We start from the raw sequence: 20,511 nt of genomic DNA, 5'->3' as shown, positions 1-20,511 counted from the left end.
TGGCGCAGGAAGCTTGGCAACACTATGCCTGGAGTATCGTGTGCAGTTTTGGGCTCCTTACTTTAGATTGGAGTCGGTTCAGAGAAGATTCACAAGAATGATTCCAGGAATGAAAAGGTTACTGTATGAAGAACGTCTGGCAGCTCTTGGGCTGTATTCCCTGGAGTTCAGGAGATAGAGGGGGGATCTCATAGAAACATTCCAGATGTTAAAAGGCCTGAACAGATTAGATATGACAAAGTTATTTCCTATAGTAGGGGATTCTAGGTCAAGAGGGCACCACTTCAGGATTGAAGGACATCCTTTCAGAACTGACATGCGGAGAAATTACCTTAGTCGGAGGGTAGTAAATCTGAGGAATTTGTTGCCACAGGTGGCTGTGGAGGCCAAGTCATTGGGTGTATTTAAGGCAGAGATAGATAGGTTCTTGATTAGCCAGGGCATCAAAAGGTATGGGGAGAAGGCAGGGGAGTGGGAATGACTGCAAGAATTGGATCAGCCCGTGATTGAATGGTGGAGCAGAGTTTATGGGCTGAATGGCCTACTTCTGATCCTATATCTTATGGTCTTAACTCTAATGGGCTGCCCCAGCACATCTTTGATGATATGATTCGATGTACATGTGAGAAATAAAAGCTGATGCTTAAATGCAGAGAATTACAGGCAGGAGAGATCATGGTCACACTGTTCACCTGTCCAATCCAGTGCAGGCGCGGCCAAGGTTTCTTCTGCTTAATGCTGGCAGACAGAAGCACCTCTAGTTTAAGGTTCATAATGCAAAAGGAACACCTCTGTCAGGCTCTGAAACGGAAACACAACCCATGTCACACAAATACCTTCATCAGCACATTCACCCCTCCACACTGAGAGAGGCCACACACTCAGTACACCTACAAATTCTGTCCTCCCTCCAAATGAGACTAGAGTCTATCTGCCTCTTCACTGAAGAGCAGGGAAATGTCTCTGAGATCTTCCTATTCAGTAGACATGCTCTCTCATTACAAAAAGGATGATGAAGTTTTAGAGAGGGTACAGAGATTTACCAGGCTACCGCCTAGATTGGAAACCATGTCTCGTACGGTTAAACAAGCTCTTTGGGGAGAAGGAGGATGAGAGGTGAAAATATTGGTGTACGAGATAAAAGGCATTGATCAAGCTGGTAGCCAGCACCTTCTTCCCAAGGCGGAAATGGCTAATACAAAGGGGCATAATTTTAAGGTGTTTCGAAGAAAGTGTAAGAGGGGACGTCAAAGCCAGATTGTTTTACAGAAAGTAGTGGGTGCATGGAACACGTTGCCAGGAGTGGTGGTAGAAGCAGATACATCAGGGACTCTTAGATGGGCACATGGATGGAAGAAAAGTGGAGGGTTATGTGGGAGGAAAGGGCTAGATTGATCTTAAAGTAGGTAAAGGGTCGGCACGGCATCATGGGCTGAAGTGCTGGTACTGTGCTGAGTTCTACATTACAGCTGGCTGAAAGGCTGGTTTCCAGTTCTCTCACAGCTGATGGAATGGGTTTTAAATGCTGGTCATACTCTGCAGCCCTTCATTCAAGTCACTGCCAAGCCAGCATTCACTGACCAGGCCTAATGCCTTCTTAACCTGCTGCAGCTGGGCAATTCGCAGTGAACATCCCCACTTCTGATGTTCTGATGGGGAGAAGGTCACGGATGAAGCAGCTGAAGGTGGCTGGGCCCAGGACACTCTACTGAGGACCTGCTGCAGTGAAGTCCTGGGCTGGGACGGTGGACCTCAAACACCAGCACCCACTTTCCTCTGGGGCTTTATCTTCCTTCAGGCATTGGAATGTTTTCCCACTGATGCCATTCGGCGCTCAGGTCTGCTTTCCCATACAATAAGGTGATGGCCCATCTAGTCTTTACTTCAGCATGACTTCTCACTCTTCCCACATACCTGAGGTTCAAATGTCCATCTCAACCTTGAAATGGCCGAGCACCTACACAAGAGCAACTTCATCCACATAAAGCAAGCATTCCCAGTGGCCACTTTCCAATTCCAATCCACATTTCCATTCCAAATCCTCTTCCGCCACGAAGAGACCACTCTCAGTAAGGGGCAACATCTCAGATTCTGTCTAGGTAGCCTCCAACCTGATGGCATGAATGTCGATATTTCCAACTTCCAGCAATCTTTTCTCTCCCCCTCCCCTCTTAGTCAATTCCCTACTCTGGCCTCCTACCTTTTTTCCTCAACTATCTATCACCTCCCACTGGATTCCCTTCTCCTTTCCTTTTTCCCATGATCAACTTTGCAAAAAGATTCCTTTCTGTCCAGCCCTCTCCCCACATCACAGCTTCTTAGCTCATCCTCCTTCCCCCACATATCTGACTTCATCTGTCACCCTCTGGCTTATCCACATTCCCCTTCTCCCACTATATTATTCTGAAAATCTTCCCCCTTCCTTTCCTGGTCCAAAACATTGACCGTTCCTTCGCTTTCGTGGAACCTGCAGAGATTCTCCAGCAATCTGTGTGTCTGGTTCTGAAACTAGAGTCCGGGGATCGGGGGGTGGGGTAAGAGAGGGAAGACAGGGGATCTGGTGGGTGGAGAGGGGAGACAGGATATATGGGGGGTAGGCAAGGGATCTGTGGGGTGGAGGGGAGACAGGGTATCTGGAGGGTGGTGTGGGGAGATGGAATAGGGTGTAGACAAGTAATTTGGAGGAGTCATGGTGGGTGACGGGATCTGGGGAGAGACAGGGAAACTCGGGTGGAGAGGTGAGAGAGGATCTCGAGAGTGGAGAGGGGAGACAAGGGATCTGGAGATGTACAGAGGGGAGACAGTGAATCTAGGTGGTGCAGATGGGAGACAGGGGATCTGAGAGCTGGAGAGAGGAGACGAGATGGGATCTGCAATGGAGACAGAGGAGACAAGGAATCTGAAAGGTGAAAATAGGAGACGGGGGATCTGAGAGGTGGAGGGAGGAGACAAAATAGGATCTGCAATGGAGAGAGGGGAGACAGGGAATCTGGAAGGTGGAGATGGGAGAAGGGGGATCTGGGTGGTGGAGATGAGAGACAGGAGGATCTGGGTGGTGGAGATGGGAGACGGGGGATCTGGGTGGTGGAGATGGGAGACAGGGGATCTGGGTGGTGGAGATGGAAGATGGGGGGGACCTGGGTGGTGGAGATGGGAGACGGAGATCTGGGTGGTGGAGATGGGAGATGGGGATCTGGGTGGTGGAGATGGGAGATGGGGGATCTGGGTGGTGGAGATGGGAGATGGGGGATCTGGGTGGTGGAGATGGGAGACGGGGGATCTGGGTGGTGGAGATGGGAGATGGGGGATCTGGGTGGTGGAGATGGGAGACGGGGGATCTGGGTGGTGGAGATGGGAGACGGGGGATCTGGGTGGTGGAGATGGGAGACGGGGGATCTGGGTGATGGAGATGGGAGACGAGGGATCTGGGTGGTGGAGATGGGAGATGGGGATCTGGGTGGTGAAGATGGGATACAGGATCTGAGAGCTGGAGAGAGGAGACGAGATGGGATCTGCAATGGAGACAGAGGAGACAAGGAATCTGAAAGGTGAAAATAGGAGACGGGGGATCTGAGAGGTGGAGGGAGGAGACAAAATAGGATCTGCAATGGAGAGAGGGGAGACAGGGAATCTGGAAGGTGGAGATGGGAGAAGGGGGATCTGGGTGGTGGAGATGAGAGACAGGAGGATCTGGGTGGTGGAGATGGGAGACGGGGGATCTGGGTGGTGGAGATGGGAGATGGGGGGGACCTGGGTGGTGGAGATGGGAGACGGAGATCTGGGTGGTGGAGATGGGAGATGGGGATCTGGGTGGTGGAGATGGGAGACGGAGATCTGGGTGGTGGAGATGGGAGATGGGGATCTGGGTGGTGGAGATGGGAGACGGGGGATCTGGGTGGTGGAGATGGGAGACGGGGGATCTGGGTGGTGGAGATGGGAGATGGGGGATCTGGGTGGTGGAGATGGGAGACGGGGGATCTGGGTGGTGGAGATGGGAGACGGGGGATCTGGGTGGTGGAGATGGGAGACGAGGGATCTGGGTGGTGGAGATGGGAGACGAGGGATCTGGGTGGTGGAGATGGGAGATGGGGATCTGGGTGGTGAAGATGGGATACAGGATCTGAGAGCTGGAGAGAGGAGACGAGATGGGATCTGCAATGGAGACAGAGGAGACAAGGAATCTGAAAGGTGAAAATAGGAGACGGGGGATCTGAGAGGTGGAGGGAGGAGACAAAATAGGATCTGCAATGGAGAGAGGGGAGACAGGGAATCTGGAAGGTGGAGATGGGAGAAGGGGGATCTGGGTGGTGGAGATGAGAGACAGGAGGATCTGGGTGGTGGAGATGGGAGACGGGGGATCTGGGTGGTGGAGATGGGAGACGGGGGATCTGGGTGGTGGAGATGGGAGACAGGGGATCTGGGTGGTGGAGATGGGAGATGGGGGATCTGGGTGATGGAGATGGGAGACGAGGGATCTGGGTGGTGGAGATGGGAGACGAGGGATCTGGGTGGTGGAGATGGGAGACGAGGGATCTGGGTGGTGGAGATGGGAGACGAGGGATCTGGGTGGTGGAGATGGGAGACGAGGGATCTGGGTGGTGGAGATGGGAGATGGGGGGAGATGGGGGATCTAGGTGGTGGAGATGGGAGACGGGGGAGATAGGGGATCTGGGTGGTGGAGATGGGAGATGGGGGAGATGGGGGATCTGGGTGGTGGAGATGGGAGACGAGGGATCTTGGTGGTGGAGATGGGAGACAGGGGATCTGGGTGGTGGAGATGGGAGACGAGGGATCTGGGTGATGGAGATGGGAGACGAGGGATCTGGGTGATGGAGATGGGAGACGAGGGATCTGGGTGATGGAGATGGGAGACGGGGGGAGATAGGGGATCTGGGTGGTGGAGATGGGAGACGAGGGATCTTGGTGGTGGAGATGGGAGACAGGGGATCTGGGTGGTGGAGATGGGAGACGAGGGATCTGGGTGATGGAGATGGGAGACGAGGGATCTGGGTGATGGAGATGGGAGACGAGGGATCTGGGTGATGGAGATGGGAGACGAGGGATCTGGGTGATGGAGATGGGAGACGAGGGATCTGGGTGATGGAGATGGGAGACGAGGGATCTGGGTGGTGGAGATGGGGGATCTGGGTGGTGGAGATGGGGGATCTGGGTGGTGGAGATGGGAGACGGGGGGAGATGGGGGATCTGGGTGGTGGAGATGGGAGACGAGGGATCTGGGTGGTGGAGATGGGAGACAGGGGATCTGGGTGGTGGAGATGGGAGACGAGGGATCTGGGTGATGGAGATGGGAGACGAGGGATCTGGGTGATGGAGATGGGAGACGAGGGATCTGGGTGGTGGAGATGGGAGATGGGGGATCTGGGTGGTGGAGATGGGAGACGGGGGGAGATGGGGGATCTGGGTGGTGGAGATGGGAGACGGGGGGAGATGGGGGATCTGGGTGGTGGAGATGGGAGACGGGGATCTGGGTGGTGGAGATGGGAGATGGGGGATCTGGATGGTGAAGATGGGAGACAGGGGATCTGAGTGCTGGAGAGAGGAGACGAGATGGGATCTGCAATGGAGACAGAGGAGACAAGGAATCTGAAAGGTGAAAATGGGAGACGGGGATCTGAGAGGTGGAGGGAGGAGACAAAATAGGATCTGCAATGGAGAGAGGGGAGACAGGGAATCTGGAAGGTGGAGATGGGAGAAGGGGGATCTGGGTGGTGGAGATGAGAGACAGGAGGATCTGGGTGGTGGAGATGGGAGACGAGGGATCTGGGTGATGGAGATGGGAGACGAGGGATCTGTGTGGTGGAGATGGGAGACGAGGGATCTGGGTGGTAGAGATGGGAGACGGGGGATCTGGGTGGTGGAGATGGGAGACGGGGGGAGATAGGGGATCTGGGTGGTGGAGATGGGAGACGAGGGATCTGGGTGGTGGAGATGGGAGACGGGGAATCTGGGTGGTGGAGATGGGAGACGGGGGATCTGGGTGGTGGAGATGGGAGACGAGGGATCTGGGTGATGGAGATGGGAGACGAGGGATCTGGGTGGTGGAGATGGGAGACGAGGGATCTGGGTGGTGGAGATGGGAGACGAGGGATCTGGGTGGTAGAGATGGGAGACGGGGGATCTGGGTGGTGGAGATGGTAGACGAGGGATCTGGGTGGTGGAGATGGGAGACGGGGAATCTGGGTGGTGGAGATGGGAGACGGGGGATCTGGGTGGTGGAGATGGGAGACGAGGGATCTGGGTGATGGAGATGGGAGACGAGGGATCTGGGTGGTGGAGATGGGAGACGAGGGATCTGGGTGGTAGAGATGGGAGACGGGGGATCTGGGTGGTGGAGATGGGAGAAGGGGGATCTGGGTGGTGGAGATGGGAGACGATGGATCTGGGTGGTGGAGATGGGAGAAGGGGGATCTGGGTGATGGAGATGGGAGACGGGGGATCTGGGTGGTGGAGATGGGAGACGGGGGATCTGGGTGGTGGAGATGGGAGACGGGGGATCTGGGTGGTGGAGATGGGAGACGGGGGATCTGGGTGGTGGAGATGGGAGACGGGGGATCTGGGTGGTGGAGATGGGAGACGGGGGATCTGGGTGGTGGAGATGGGAGACGGGGGATCTGGGTGGTGGAGATGGGAGACGAGGGATCTGGGTGGTGGAGATGGGAGACGAGGGATCTGGGCGGTGGAGATGGAGGGTGGAGATGGGAGACGAGGGATCTGGGTGGTGGAGATGGGAGATGGGGGGAGATGGGGGATCTGGGTGGTGGAGATGGGAGATGGGGGGAGATGGGGGATCTGGGTGGTGGAGATGGGAGACGGGGATCTGGGTGGTGGAGATGGGAGATGGGGATCTGGGTGGTGAAGATGGGATACAGGATCTGAGAGCTGGAGAGAGGAGACGAGATGGGATCTGCAATGGAGACAGAGGAGACAAGGAATCTGAAAGGTGAAAATGGGAGACGGGGGATCTGAGAGGTGGAGGGAGGAGACAAAATAGGATCTGCAATGGAGAGAGGGGAGACAGGGAAACTGGAAGGTGGAGATGGGAGAAGGGGGATCTGGGTGGTGGAGATGGGAGACGAGGGATCTGGGTGGTGGAGATGGGAGACGGGGGATCTGGGTGGTGGAGATGGGAGACGAGGGATCTGGGTGGTGGAGATGGGAGACGGGGTTCGGGAGGGTGGAGAGGGGAGACGGGGAATGGGGTGGGTGGGGAGGGGAGACGGGGAATCGGGAGGGTGGAGAGGGGAGACGGGGAATGGGGTGGGTGGAGAGGGGAGACGGGGAATGGGGTGGGTATGGAGGGGAGACGGGGAATGGGGTGGGTGGGGAGGGGAGACGGGGAATGGGGTGGGTTGGGAGGGGAGACGGGGTTCGGGAGGGTGGGGAGGGGAGACGGGGAATGGGGTGGGTGGGGAGGGGAGAAGGGGAATGGGGTGGGTAGAGAGGGGAGACGGGGAATGGGGTGGGTGGAGTGGGGAGACGTGGTTCGGGTGGGTGGAGAGGGGAGACGGGGAATGGGGTGGGTGGGGAGGGGACATGGGGTTCGGGTGGGTGGGGAGGGGAGACGGGGAATGGGGGGTGGGGAGGGGAGATGGGGAATGGGGTGGGTGGGGAGGGGAGACGGGGACTGGGGTGGGTGGGGAGGGGAGACGGGGTTCGGGAGGGTGGGGAGGGGAGATGGGGAATGGGGTGGGTGGGGTAGGGAGACGGGGTTCAGGAGGGTGGGGAGGGGAGACGGGGTTCGGGTGGGTGGGGAGGGGAGATGGGGAATGGGGTGGGGAGACGGGGTTCAGGAGGGTGGGGAGGGGAGACGGGGTTCGGGTGGGTGGGGAGGGGAGACGGGGAATGGGGTGGGTGGGGAGGGGAGACGGGGTTCGGGTGGGTGGGGAGGGGAGACGGGGAATGGGGTGGGTGGAGAGGGGAGACGGGGAATGGGGTGGGTGGGGAGGGGAGACGGGGAATGGGGTGGGTGGAGAGGGGAGACGGGGTTCGGGTGGGTGGAGAGGGGAGACGGGGAATGGGGTGGGTGGGGAGGGGAGACGGGGTTCGGGAGGGTGGGGAGGGGAGACGGGGTTCGGGTGGGTGGGGAGGGGAGACGGGGAATGGGGTGGGTGGGGAGGGGAGACGGGGTTCGGGAGGGTGGGGAGGGGAGACGGGGTTCGGGTGGGTGGGGAGGGGAGACGGGGAATGGTGTGGGTGGGGAGGGGAGACGGGGTTCGGGAGGGTGGGGAGGGGAGACGGGGTTCGGGTGGGTGGGGAGGGGAGACGGGGAATGGGGTGGGTGGGGAGGGGAGACGGGGAATGGGGTGGGTGGAGAGGGGAGACGGGGAATGGGGAGGGTGGGGAGGGGAGACGGGGAATGGTGTGGGTGGGGAGGGGAGACATGGTTCTGGTGGGTGGGGAAGGGGAGACGGGGAATGGGGTGGTTGGGGAGGGGAGATGGGGTTCGGGAGGGTGGAGAGGGGAGACGGGGAATGGGGTGGGTGGGGAGGGGAGACGGGGTTCAGGAGGGTGGAGAGGGGAGACGGGGAATGGGGTGGGTGGAGTGGGGAGACGGGGTTCAGGAGGGTGGAGAGGGGAGACGGGGAATGGGGTGGGTGGGGAGGGGAGACGGGGTTCCGGAGGGTGGAGAGGGGAGACGGGGAATGGGGTGGGTGGAGTGGGGAGACGGGGAATGGGGTGGGTGGGGAGGGGAGACGGGGTTCAGGAGGGTGGAGAGGGGAGACGGGGAATGGGGTGGGTGGGGAGGGGAGACGGGGTTCGGGAGGGTGGGGAGGGGAGACGGGGAATGGGGTGGGTGGGGAGGGGAGACGGGGTTCGGGAGGGGAGACGGGGAATGGGGTGGGTGGGGAGGGGAGACGGGGTTCGGGAGGGTGGGGAGGGGAGACGGGGAATGGGGTGGGTGGGGAGGGGAGACGGGGTTCGGGAGGGGAGACGGGGAATGGGGTGAGTGGGGAGGGGAGACGGGGAATGGGGTGGGTGGGGAGGGGAGACAGGGAATGGGGTGGGTGGGGAGGGGAGACGGGGAATGGGGTGGGTGGGGAGGGGAGACGGGGAATGGGGTGGGTGGGGAGGGGAGACGGGGAATCGGGAGGGTGGAGAGGGGAGACGGGGAATGGGGTGGGTGGAGAGAGGAGACGGGGAATGGGGTGAGTGGGGAGGGGTGACGGGGAATGGGGTGGGTGGGGAGGGGAGACGGGGAATGGGGTGGGTGGGGAGGGGAGACGGGGTTCGGGTGGGTGGGGAGGGGAGACGGGGAATGGGGTGGGTGGGGAGGGGAGACGGGGTTCGGGAGGGGAGACGGGGAATGGGGTGGGTGGGGAGGGGAGACGGGGTTCGGGAGGGGAGACGGGGAATGGGGTGGGTGGGGAGGGGAGACGGGGTTCGGGAGGGGAGACGGGGAATGGGGTGGGTGGGGAGGGGAGACGGGGTTCGGGAGGGGAGACGGGGAATGGGGTGGGTGGGGAGGGGAGACGGGGTTCGGGAGGGTGGGGAGGGGAGACGGGGAATGGGGTGGGTGGGGAGGGGAGACGGGGTTCGGGAGGGGAGACGGGGAATGGGGTGGGTGGGGAGGGGAGACGGGGTTCGGGTGGGGAGACGGGGAATGGGGTGGGTGGAGAGGGGAGACGGGGAATGGGGTGGGTGGAGAGAGGAGACGGGGAATGGGGTGAGTGGAGAGAGGAGACGGGGAATGGGGTGAGTGGGGAGGGGAGACGGGGAATGGGGTGAGTGGGGAGGGGAGACGGGGAATGGGGTGGGTGGGGAGGGGAGACGGGGAATGGGGTGAGTGGGGAGGGGAGACGGGGAATGGGGTGGGTGGAGATGGGAGACGGGGAATGGGGTGGGTGGGGAGGGGAGACGGGGAATGGGGTGGGTGGGGAGGGGAGACGGGGAATGGGGAGGGTGGAGAGGGGAGACGGGGAATGGGGTGGGTGGGGAGGGGAGACGGGGAATGGGGTGGGTGGAGAGAGGAGACGGGGAATGGGGTGAGTGGAGAGAGGAGACGGGGAATGGGGTGAGTGGGGAGGGGAGACGGGGAATGGGGTGAGTGGAGAGAGGAGACGGGGAATGGGGTGAGTGGGGAGGGGAGACGGGGAATGGGGAGGGTGGGGAGGGGAGACGGGGAATGGGGAGGGTGGGGAGGGGAGACGGGGAATGGGGTGGGTGGGGAGGGGAGACGGGGAATGGGGAGGGTGGGGAGGGGAGACGGGGAATGGGGTGGGTGGAGAGGGGAGACGGGGTTCGGGAGGGTGGGGAGGGGAGACGGGGAATGGGGTGGGTGGGGAGGGGAGACGGGGAATGGGGAGGGTGGGGAGGGGAGACGGGGAATGGGGTGGGTGGGGAGACGGGGTTCAGGAGGGTGGGGAGGGGAGACGGGGAATGGGGGTGGGTGGAGAGGGGAGACGGGGTTCGGGAGGGTGGGGAGGGGAGACGGGGAATGGGGTGGGTGGGGAGGGGAGACGGGGTTCAGGAGGGTGGGGAGGGGAGACGGGGAATGGGGTGGGTGGAGAGGGGAGACGGGGTTCGGGAGGGTGGGGAGGGGAGACGGGGAATGGGGAGGGTGGGGAGGGGAGACGGGGTTCGGGAGGGTGGGGAGGGGAGACGGGGAATGGGGAGGGTGGGGAGGGGAGACGGGGAATGGGGTGGGTGGGGAGGGGAGACGGGGAATGGGGTGGGTGGGGAGGGGAGACGGGGAATGGGGTCGGTGGAGAGGGGAGACGGGGTTCGGGTGGGTGGGGAGGGGAGACGGGGAATGGGGTGGGTGGGGAGGGGAGACGGGGTTCGGGAGGGGAGACGGGGAATGGGGTGGGTGGGGAGGGGAGACGGGGTTCGGGTGGGTGGGGAGGGGAGACGTGGTTCGGGTGGGTGGGGAGGGGAGACGTGGTTCGGGAGGGTGGGGAGGGGAGACGGGGTTCAGGAGGGTGGGGAGGGGAGACGGGGAATGGGGAGGGTGGGGAGGGGAGACGGGGAATGGGGTGGGTGGGGAGGGGAGACGGGGAATGGGGTGGGTGGGGAGGGGAGACGGGGTTCGGGAGGTTGGAGAGGGGAGACGGGGAATGGGGTGGGTGGGGAGGGGAGACGGGGAATGGGGTGGGTGGAGTGGGGAGACGGGGTTCGGGTGGGTGGGGAGGGGAGACGGGGAATGGGGTGGGTGGGGAGGGGAGACGGGGAATGGGGTGGGTGGGGAGGGGAGACGGGGAATGGGGGTGGGTGGAGTGGGGAGACGGGGTTCGGGTGGGTGGGGAGGGGAGACGGGGAATGGGGTGGGGAGACGGGGTTCAGGAGGGTGGGGAGGGGAGACGGGGTTCGGGAGGGGAGACGGGGAATGGGGTGGGTGGAGAGGGGAGACGGGGAATGGGGTGGGTGGAGAGAGGAGACGGGGAATGGGGTGAGTGGAGAGAGGAGACGGGGAATGGGGTGGGTGGAGAGGGGAGACGGGGAATGGGGTGGGTGGGGAGGGGAGACGGGGTTCGGGAGGGGAGACGGGGAATGGGGTGGGTGGAGAGAGGAGACGGGGAATGGGGTGGGTGGGGAGGGGAGACGGGGAATGGGGTGGGTGGAGAGGGGAGACGGGGAATGGGGTGGGTGGGGAGGGGAGACGGGGAATGGGGTGGGTGGGGAGGGGAGACGGGGAATGGGGTGGGTGGGGAGGGGAGACGGGGAATGGGGTGGGTGGGGAGGGGAGACGGGGTTCAGGAGGGTGGAGAGGGGAGACGGGGAATGGGGTGGGTGGGGAGGGGAGACGGGGTTCGGGTGGGTGGGGAGGGGAGACGGGGAATGGGGTGGGTGGGGAGGGGAGACGGGGAATGGGGTGGGTGGGGAGGGGAGACGGGGAATGGGGTGGGTGGGGAGGGGAGACGGGGAATGGGGTGGGTGGGGAGGGGAGACGGGGTTCGGGTGGGTGGGGAGGGGAGACGGGGAATGGGGTGGGTGGGGAGGGGAGACGGGGAATGGGGTGGGTGGGGAGGGGAGACGGGGAATGGGGTGGGTGGGGAGGGGAGATGGGGAATGGGGTGGGTGGGGAGGGGAGACGGGGTTCGGGAGGGTGGGGAGGGGAGACGGGGAATGGGGTGGGTGGGGAGGGGAGACGGGGTTCGGGAGGGTGGGGAGGGGAGACGGGGTTCGGGTGGGTGGGGAGGGGAGATGGGGAATGGGGTGGGGAGACGGGGAATGGGGTGGGGAGACGGGGAATGGGGTGAGTGGGGAGGGGTGACGGGGAATGGGGTGGGTGGGGAGGGGAGACGGGGAATGGGGGGTGGGGAGGGGAGATGGGGAATGGGGGGTGGGGAGGGGAGACGGGGACTGGGGTGGGTGGGGAGGGGAGACGGGGACTGGGGTGGGTGGGGAGGGGAGACGGGGAATGGGGTGAGTGGGGAGGGGAGACGGGGAATGGGGTGGGTGGGGAGGGGAGATGGGGAATGGGGTGGGTGGGGAGGGGAGACGGGGACTGGGGTGGGTGGGGAGGGGAGACGGGGAATGGGGTGAGTGGGGAGGGGAGACGGGGAATGGGGTGGGTGGGGAGGGGAGACGGGGAATGGGGTGGGTGGGGAGGGGAGATGGGGAATGGGGTGGGTGGGGAGGGGAGACGGGGACTGGGGTGGGTGGGGAGGGGAGACGGGGACTGGGGTGGGTGGGGAGGGGAGACGGGGAATGGGGTGAGTGGGGAGGGGAGACGGGGAATGGGGTGGGTGGGGAGGGGAGACGGGGAATGGGGTGGGTGGGGAGGGGAGACGGGGTTCGGGAGGGTGGGGAGGGGAGACGGGGAATGGGGTGGGTGGGGAGGGGAGACGGGGAATGGGGGGTGGGGAGGGGAGACGGGGAATGGGGTGGGTAGAGAGGGGAGACGGGGTTCGGGTGGGTGGGGAGGGGAGACGGGGAATGGGGTGGGTGGGGAGGGGAGACGGGGTTCGGGTGGGTGGGGAGGGGAGACGGGGTTCGGGTGGGTGGGGAGGGGAGACGGGGAATGGGGTGGGTGGAGAGGGGAGACGGGGTTCGGGAGGGTGGGGAGGGGAGACGGGGTTCGGGTGGGTGGGGAGGGGAGACGGGGTTCGGGTGGGTGGGGAGGGGAGATGGGGAATGGGGTGGGGAGACGGGGAATGGGGTGGGGAGACGGGGAATGGGGTGGGTGGAGAGGGGAGATGGGGAATGGGGTGGGTGGGGAGGGGAGACGGGGAATGGGGTCGGTGGAGAGGGGAGACGGGGAATGGGGTGGGTGGAGAGGGGAGACGGGGAATGGGGTGGGTGGGGAGGGGAGACGGGGAATGGGGTGGGTGGGGAGGGGAGACGGGGAATGGGGTCGGTGGAGAGGGGAGACGGGGAATGGGGTCGGTGGAGAGGGGAGACGGGGAATGGGGTGGGTGGGGAGGGGAGACGGGGTTCGGGAGGGGAGACGGGGAATGGGGTGGGTGGGGAGGGGAGACGGGGAATGGGGTCGGTGGAGAGGGGAGACGGGGAATGGGGTCGGTGGGGAGGGGAGACGGGGAATGGGGTGGGTGGGGGATCAGTGACGGGGTCGGGCTTACCGAAGGTGGCGGTGGGAATGGAGGGTGAGTACCGGAATTCCGGGCTGTGTATTGGGATTGCAGGGGTTAAGGGCAGATCGGGTGGGGGTTTCGTGCAAGTTCCGATCGCCCATCTCCCCACCCAAACCCCCAAGACCCCTCCCGCCGACTCACCGCCGCCCGCCGCCGCGCAACGTCCCCGGCGGGAGGAAGTCAGCCTGGCAACCGCCAAAGAGCCGGCGGTGCGTCAGGGCAAGAGCGTCGCCGGGAAACCACTGGAGGACCAGGATGGGAGGACCAGGAGGGGGGGGAGTGCGGGCGGGGAGAGTCGGGTGGGGACAGCGAGTGTGGTGTCGGTGTGAGAGAGAGGGAGGAGGGCGTGTGTGGGGAGAGGGTGGTGTGGGGGATGGGGAAGGGAATGGGGAGTGTGGGGGAGGGGAAGGGAATGGGGAGAGTGGGGGAAGGAAATATGGATGTGAGAGGGGGAAGGGAATGGGGAGAGTGGGGGGAGGGAATGGGGAGAGTGGGGGGAGGGAATGGGGAGTGTGGTGGAGGGGAAGGGAATGGGGAGTATGGGGGGGAAGGGAATGGGGAGAGTGGGGGAGGGGAAGGGAATGGGGAGTGTGGGGGAGGGGAGGGGAATGGGGAGAGTGGGGGAAGGGAATATGGATGTGAGAGGGGGAAGGGAATGGAGAGAGTGGGGGGTAGGAAATATGGATGTGAGGGGAGGGGAAGGGGATGGGGAAGGGGTGTTTGGGGAGAGGAGGTATGGGAGTGGGGAGAGGATGGTGGCGGCATAACGGGAAGTGCATGTTTGTGGAAGGGGAGTGGTGGGATTGGGAGGGGTAAGAGAGGTTTGGGGGAATGGGAAGTTTGGGAAGGGGCAGGGGAGGTTTAGGAGTGGCCGGTGTTGGGGAAGCGAGGTGCGGAAGGGTTAAACGGAGGGGCGGGTGAGGAGTAATTGGGTGAGATGGCAGTGGTTGCAGTGTTGGGAGTGGGAGTTCCAGGTACTGGGAACCCGGAGTAACGCATTGACTTCCGGAGGAGATCAGCGGTAAGCAAACTGTCCTGGTGCAGGATGACGCCTCATACGCTGTCCCACTCTCCCTCCACCGGCATGTTGTATTGGGAGGAGGGAAGGGCAATTCCTCATTGCCATGGCGACTCATGGCTTAGAGCTCTGATATGTCCAGCACTTCCCATCCCTTCTTCACTTACCTCCATTCCTTCACGCCCAATCCTCCATCCCATCCCTCAACATTGACCTTGCCTCATAGAACACTACAGCAAACAGACGGGACCTTTGGCCCATCTGCTCTGTGCCAAGCTGTTAATTTGCCCTGTCCCATTGGCCTATACCAGGACCGTAGCTCTCCATATTCCTCCCATCCATGTACCTAATCAAGTTTCTCTTAAATGTTGAAATCAAACCCACATCCACCATTTCCGCAGTCAGCTTGTTCCACACTCTCACTACCCTTTGAGAGAAGAAGTTCCCCCTCAGGTTCCCTTTAAATATTTCACCCTTCACCCTTGACCCATGACCTCTGGTTGTAGGCCCACCCAACCTCAGTGGAAAAAGCCTGCTTGCATTTACCCTATCTATACCGCTCATCATTTTGTATACCTCCATCAAATCTCTCCTCATTCTCCTACACTCCGGGGAATAAAGTCCTAACCTGTTTAACCTTTGCCTATCACTCTCTGAGGGCATTCTAACTATTTGCATCACCATTAGGTATGGGGAGTGGGGCTCTGCACAGGATCAGAAACAGCTGCGGAAAGTTAAAACCTCAGCCATCCCCATCATGGACACTCACCTCCCCAGCGTCAAGGACACTTTCAAGAGGTGATGCCTCAAAAAGACAGCATCCATCATTAGGGACCCCCTCCCCAGGGCATGTCCTCTTCTCATTGCTACCATCAAGGAGGAGCTACCGGCGCCTAAAGATGCTTCAGGAACAGCTTCTTCCTCTGCACTATCAGATTTCTCATCGAACACTACCTCACTACTTCTGCTCTCTTTTTGCACTGCTTATTTAATTTTTAGTAAATATTTCTTACTGTAAATCATGGTATATTTTTCTGTCATGCAATCTGCTGATGTCACAACACAACAGATTTCAGGACATACGTCAGTGATCATAAACCTGATTCAGATTCGGATTCACCCACTCCAGCGAGGCTGCCCGCTGACCTGGGACACGGCAGACAGCTCCACCCCCACCCAGCCTTACCCTGAACGCGATCGTTCCAGCCCGAGATCCTGCCTGCAGTCCACCCTTAGCCCAAGGTTACTGAGACCCCACTGCTCCACAGGGTTGCCGGTACACAGGTGGCTTTGGGAACACCAACGTCAACAGAACAAAGTACAACTGGCCTGGTGTGGAAGGTCTTTATTGCTTATTGTCAGAACACAGGTCGAGTATTGGTGCTGAACATCACACAAATGCCATGGAACGAGGGGAGAGGGACAGGGTGGGAGAGGGAGAGAGAAGGACAGGGTGGGGAGAGGGAGAGAGACAGGGTGGGAGAGGGAGAGAGAAGGACAGGGTGGGGAGAGGAAGAGAGACAAGGTGGGAGAGGGAGAGAGAAGGACAGGGTGGGGAGTCGGAGAGAGACGGTGGGGAGAGGGAGAGAGAAGGACAGGGTGGGGAGAGGGAGAGAGAGGGTGGGGGGAGAGGGACAGGGTGGGGAGACGGAGAGAGACGGTGGGGAGAGGGAGAGAGAAGGACAGGGTGGGGAGAGGAAGAGAGACAGGGTGGGAGAGGGAGAAGGACGGTGGGGAGAGGGAGGATAGGGTGGGAGGGAGAAGGACAGTGTGGGGAGAGGGAGAAGGACGGTGGGGAGAGGGAGGATAGGGTGGGAGGGAGAAGGACAGTGTGGGGAGAGGGAGAAGGACGGTGGGGAGAGGGAGGATAGGGTGGGAGGGAGAAGGACAGTGTGGGGAGAGGGAGAAGGACGGTGGGGAGAGGAAGGATAGGGTGGGAGGGGGAAGGACGGGGTGGGGAGAGGGAGAAGGACAGTGTGGGGAGAGGGAGAAGGACGGTGGGGAGAGGGAGAAGGACGGTGGGGAGAGGGAGGATAGGGTGGGAGGGAGAAGGACAGTGTGGGGAGAGGGAGAAGGACGGTGGGGAGAGGGAGGATAGGGTGGGAGGGAGAAGGACAGTGTGGGGAGAGGGAGAAGGACGGTGGGGAGAGGGAGGATAGGGTGGGAGGGAGAAGGACAGTGGGGAGAGGGAGAAGGACGGTGGGGAGAGGGAGGATAGGGTGGGAGGGGGAAGGATGGGGTGGGGAGAGGGAAAGGGACAGGGTGGGAGAGGAAGAAGGACAGGTTGGGGTGTGTGAGGGGGAGGGGAAGAGCGTGGAGAATAGGCTGTGAGGAGAGGTAGAGGGAGGGGGAACAGGTAGAGAGATGGAGGGTGTCGGGGAGGAGAGAAAGGGGAAATGGAGTGGGTGTAGGGATGCAGAGAGGGGGTGCAGAGAAAGAGGGAGGGGAAGGAGAGGAGGAGCGGATGAGGTACGAGAAGGAGGGGTTGTAGGGGAGGTACAAGGGGTCAATAGGGTGAGGAGGGAGTACGGTAGGGGAGGTACAGAGAGAGCAGGGGGTAAGGAGAGGAGGGAGGGAGTACATTGAGGGTGATGTACTGAGGGGTGGCGGTGGGGAGAAAGTATGGAGAGGATGAGGTGGGGAGGGGTTTGAGCAGAAGGGTGTGGGTGGGGAGGTGGTTACAGAGAGAGGAGGTTAAGGAGGGTGGGCATAAGCCCCTGCCTGAATGGAGATCACCCCTTCCAAGTTATTCTGAAATTGATTGGCTGCACCACTGCCAGGGCTGGGCTGTTCAGTGGGTGAGATTCGGGGGCCCAGTGATTGGACTACACAGGGTGTAGGGATGATCAGGGAGTGGGGGCTCCACTGGAGGATGGGTAAATCTCCGGCAAGCAGCTCAGTGAGGACTCTGTGATCAGGTCTCTGTTGCAGTGTTGGTGGGAAGGGGTGTGGTCAGACGCTCAAGGCAGTTTCCACACTGCTGGACCCCAGGGTAATCGGCCAGGAAGATGTGGGGGGGGGGGGGGGGGCAATGGATACCACCCTCTGAAATGCCCACATGCAGCTGTCTCTGAGGAGTGATAAAGAGATTCTGCAGATAGTGGAAATCCAGAGAAGAAGGGTTTCACCCCAAAATGTTGACAGTTTATTCCTCTCCATAGATGCTGCCTGATATGCTAAGTTTCTCCAGCATTTTGTGAGTGAGCTGTCTGTGGGATCAGACTGTGTGGTCCCTGTTCCCCACCCTCACTGTGTCTTGTACAGGTTTGACATGGTGATGTACGACTCGTCAGAGGGGGGAGCAGGAACCTGGGTGAAGGGACAGCGCAGGCCCCCAGCCTGGCCCTCGGCAGGTCTCCTGTGTTCTGGTACACACGGGGAGGGATCCTGGGTCACAGGGAAGGGCGAGAAGCAGCTCGCAGGCTCCAAAGGCTGGACCCACTCGTCCTGGGGATCTGTGGTGTCTTGCTGCCCCTGGTCTGAGGTACTGTCCGGTCCATCCACTGGTTCCACAGCAGTCTGCATCAGCAGTTTCCTCTCTGGGTCAGGGCTGCTGTCTCCAGCCATCTCTGTGGGCAGGTCTGGGTAGGAGTAGCAATGCCAGGGCCACACCCCCTTCATTGCCATCATGTCCACCCTTTTCTCCGTCACCTCCAGGAAGTGGCCAGGGTCAAAGCTCACCTCCACAGCCTGCAACAGAAATGGGATGGTCAGGGCTATCAGAGGACTCTGACAAGTTTCTACGATATATCATGGAGAGCATTCTAACTGGTTACATCGTCTGGCCTGGAGGAGCCACTGCACAGGATCGGAAAAAGCTGCAGAAAGTTGTAAACTCAGTCAGCTCTATCATGGGCACTAGCCTCCCCAGCATGGAGAACACCTTCAACAGGCGATGCCTGAAAAAGACAGCATCCATCACCCAGGACATGCCCTCTTCTCATTGCCACCATCAAGGAGGACGTACAGGAGCCTGAAGACCCATCATGTAAATTCAATTGCGAAGAAAGCACAACAGTGCCTCTACTTCCTTGTGAATCCATGGAGGTTTGGTATGATATCAAGAACTTTGACAAACTTCTATAGATGTGTAGTAGAGAGTGTATTGACTGGCTGTATCACAGTCGGGAAGGGAACACCAATACCCTTGAACAAAAAAATTCTACAAAAGGTAGTGGATTTGGCCTAGTACATCACGGGTAAAGCCCTCCCAACCATTGAGCACATCTATATCAAACACTGTGGTAGGAAAGCAGCATCCATCATCAGAGATCCCCACACCCAGGCCGTGCTCTTCTCACTGCTGCCATCAGGAATAGGAGCCTCGGTTCAGCAACAGTTCCTACCCCTCAACAATCAGGCTCTTGAACTAAAGGGGACAACTACACTCACTTGCACATCTATTGAATTGTTCCCACAATCAATAATTTCACTTTACAGACTCTATCTTGTTATTTCGTGCTCTTTTTATTTATCGCTATTTATTTATATCTGTGTTTGCAGTTTGTTGTCTTCTGCACTCTACTTGATCCTTCATTGATCCTGTTATCGTTACTATTCTATAAATTTGCTGAGAATGCCCACAGGAAAATGACTCAGGGCTGTACATGGTGACATACTGCAAACAGAGTCTGGTAATAAAATTTACTTTGAACTTTGAACTCAACGCTTCAGGAATGGTTCTTTCCCTCAGCCACCAGATATCTGAATTTACAATGAATCCATGAATGCTACCTCACTATTTTTTCTTTTTTTTGCTCTCCATTTAATCATTTAATATAATTTATATAGATATATATCTTACTATAATTTATAGTTTTAATTATTATGTATTGCAATGTACTGCTGCAAAAACAACAAATTTCACAAAATTTGCCAGTGATATGAAGCCTGATTCTGATTGAAGGCCAGGGACAGTGCAGGGCTGTTTCAAAGCTCAAGGGACAGTCAGGAAAAGAAATGAGGCTGGTTCTCAAGACAAGGGGCAAGGCCGATTCCAGTCACATAGGACAGTATCTGGGAGAGGTGGGATGGGAGCATCTGCTCAATGGGAAATCCCTACTGAAAGGCAGAGGGTGTTTTCTACAGTGGGAGAGTCTAGGACCAGAGGGCACGTCCTCAGAACAGAGCAAAGTCCATTTAGAACAGTGATGAGGAGGGATTTCTTTAGCTTGAGGATGGTGAATGTGTGGGATTCAAAGGCAAGGTTAATCGGTTCTTGATTATTAAGAGAGTCAAAGGTTACAGGGAGAAGGTAGGGGAACATGGTTGAAACGGATGATAAATCAGTCACGATGGGATGAATGGCCTAATTCTGCTCGTGTGTCTTATAGCCTTACTATTGTTGAAAGCATGTCCGATAAATAGAGGTGTTTATGGGTGAGGTAGTAAGAATTCAGATTCAGCACGTAACTGAGAGTAGGACTGGGAAAGCTTAGTTAATGAAGGCTATTGAAGGTTTGCTCAGGAAGTGAAGGAAGCGGGTGTCAAATTGAGTTTATACACAAGTCATGTGCAATGAATCAGAATCAGGATTATTATCACTGCCATACGTCATGAAATTTGTTTTGCAGCGAAACAAGTCTGCAGAGCAGTTCTGCACATTGCATCATATAAGCAACATTCACAAGAAAAACAGAAACTACGGGCTGGCCAGCCTCACATTTGTTGTTGTTGACTCTGAGAGTGGGACTTTACGTGGAGTGTAGCAAGGCTTTTCACAAGTCCTCGTGTAGACTGGGCCAGAGGTTAAAGCACATGGATCTGAGATCTGTTGGCAAAACTGGACCTGGAAACACAGGTCCATAATTCCTTGAAAGAGGCATCACAGGTAGACAGGGTCATAAAGAAAGCTTCTGGCACTTTGAATACACAAGTTGGATGTCATGTTGAAGTTGTATAACACACTGGTGAGACCAAATTTGGAGTATTGTGTGCAGT

The 20,511-nt window shown here is 59.5% G+C and overlaps 2 protein-coding genes and 1 long non-coding RNA gene across 5 annotated transcripts in view; 1 reads left to right on the top strand and 2 right to left on the bottom strand.

Moving 5' to 3' along the window:
- cplane1 (ciliogenesis and planar polarity effector 1) overlaps positions 1 to 13,736 on the bottom strand; it is a 349,043-nt gene extending 335,307 nt beyond the window's left edge. Inside the window, exons 1-2 of the mRNA XM_073047849.1 lie at positions 13,695 to 13,736; positions 693 to 801 (exon numbers count right to left, since the gene is read on the bottom strand). Coding sequence (XP_072903950.1) covers positions 693 to 773 — 81 coding nt within the window. The 5' untranslated portion in view covers positions 774 to 801; positions 13,695 to 13,736. The remainder of the gene's footprint in view (positions 1 to 692; positions 802 to 13,694) is intronic.
- A 670-nt stretch (positions 13,737 to 14,406) lies between these two features.
- Positions 14,407 to 19,232, top strand: LOC140728846 (uncharacterized). The gene is made up of 2 exons (XR_012099193.1): positions 14,407 to 14,574; positions 18,229 to 19,232. It is a non-coding gene; the product is annotated as an uncharacterized lncRNA (long non-coding RNA).
- The window catches only part of il7r (interleukin 7 receptor), a 75,411-nt gene continuing 70,799 nt past the window's right edge, over positions 15,900 to 20,511 (bottom strand). For all 3 annotated transcript variants that reach the window (XM_073047847.1, XM_073047848.1, XM_073047846.1), the window contains one exon: positions 15,900 to 18,261. In XM_073047847.1, the coding sequence (XP_072903948.1) occupies positions 17,818 to 18,261 (444 nt within the window). In that variant the 3' untranslated portion in view covers positions 15,900 to 17,817. The remainder of the gene's footprint in view (positions 18,262 to 20,511) is intronic.

Source organism: Hemitrygon akajei, chromosome 6, assembly GCF_048418815.1.
Source record: "Hemitrygon akajei chromosome 6, sHemAka1.3, whole genome shotgun sequence".
Classification (NCBI taxonomy): domain Eukaryota; kingdom Metazoa; phylum Chordata; class Chondrichthyes; order Myliobatiformes; family Dasyatidae; genus Hemitrygon; species Hemitrygon akajei.
This window is presented reverse-complemented; position numbering and strand designations above follow the sequence as displayed.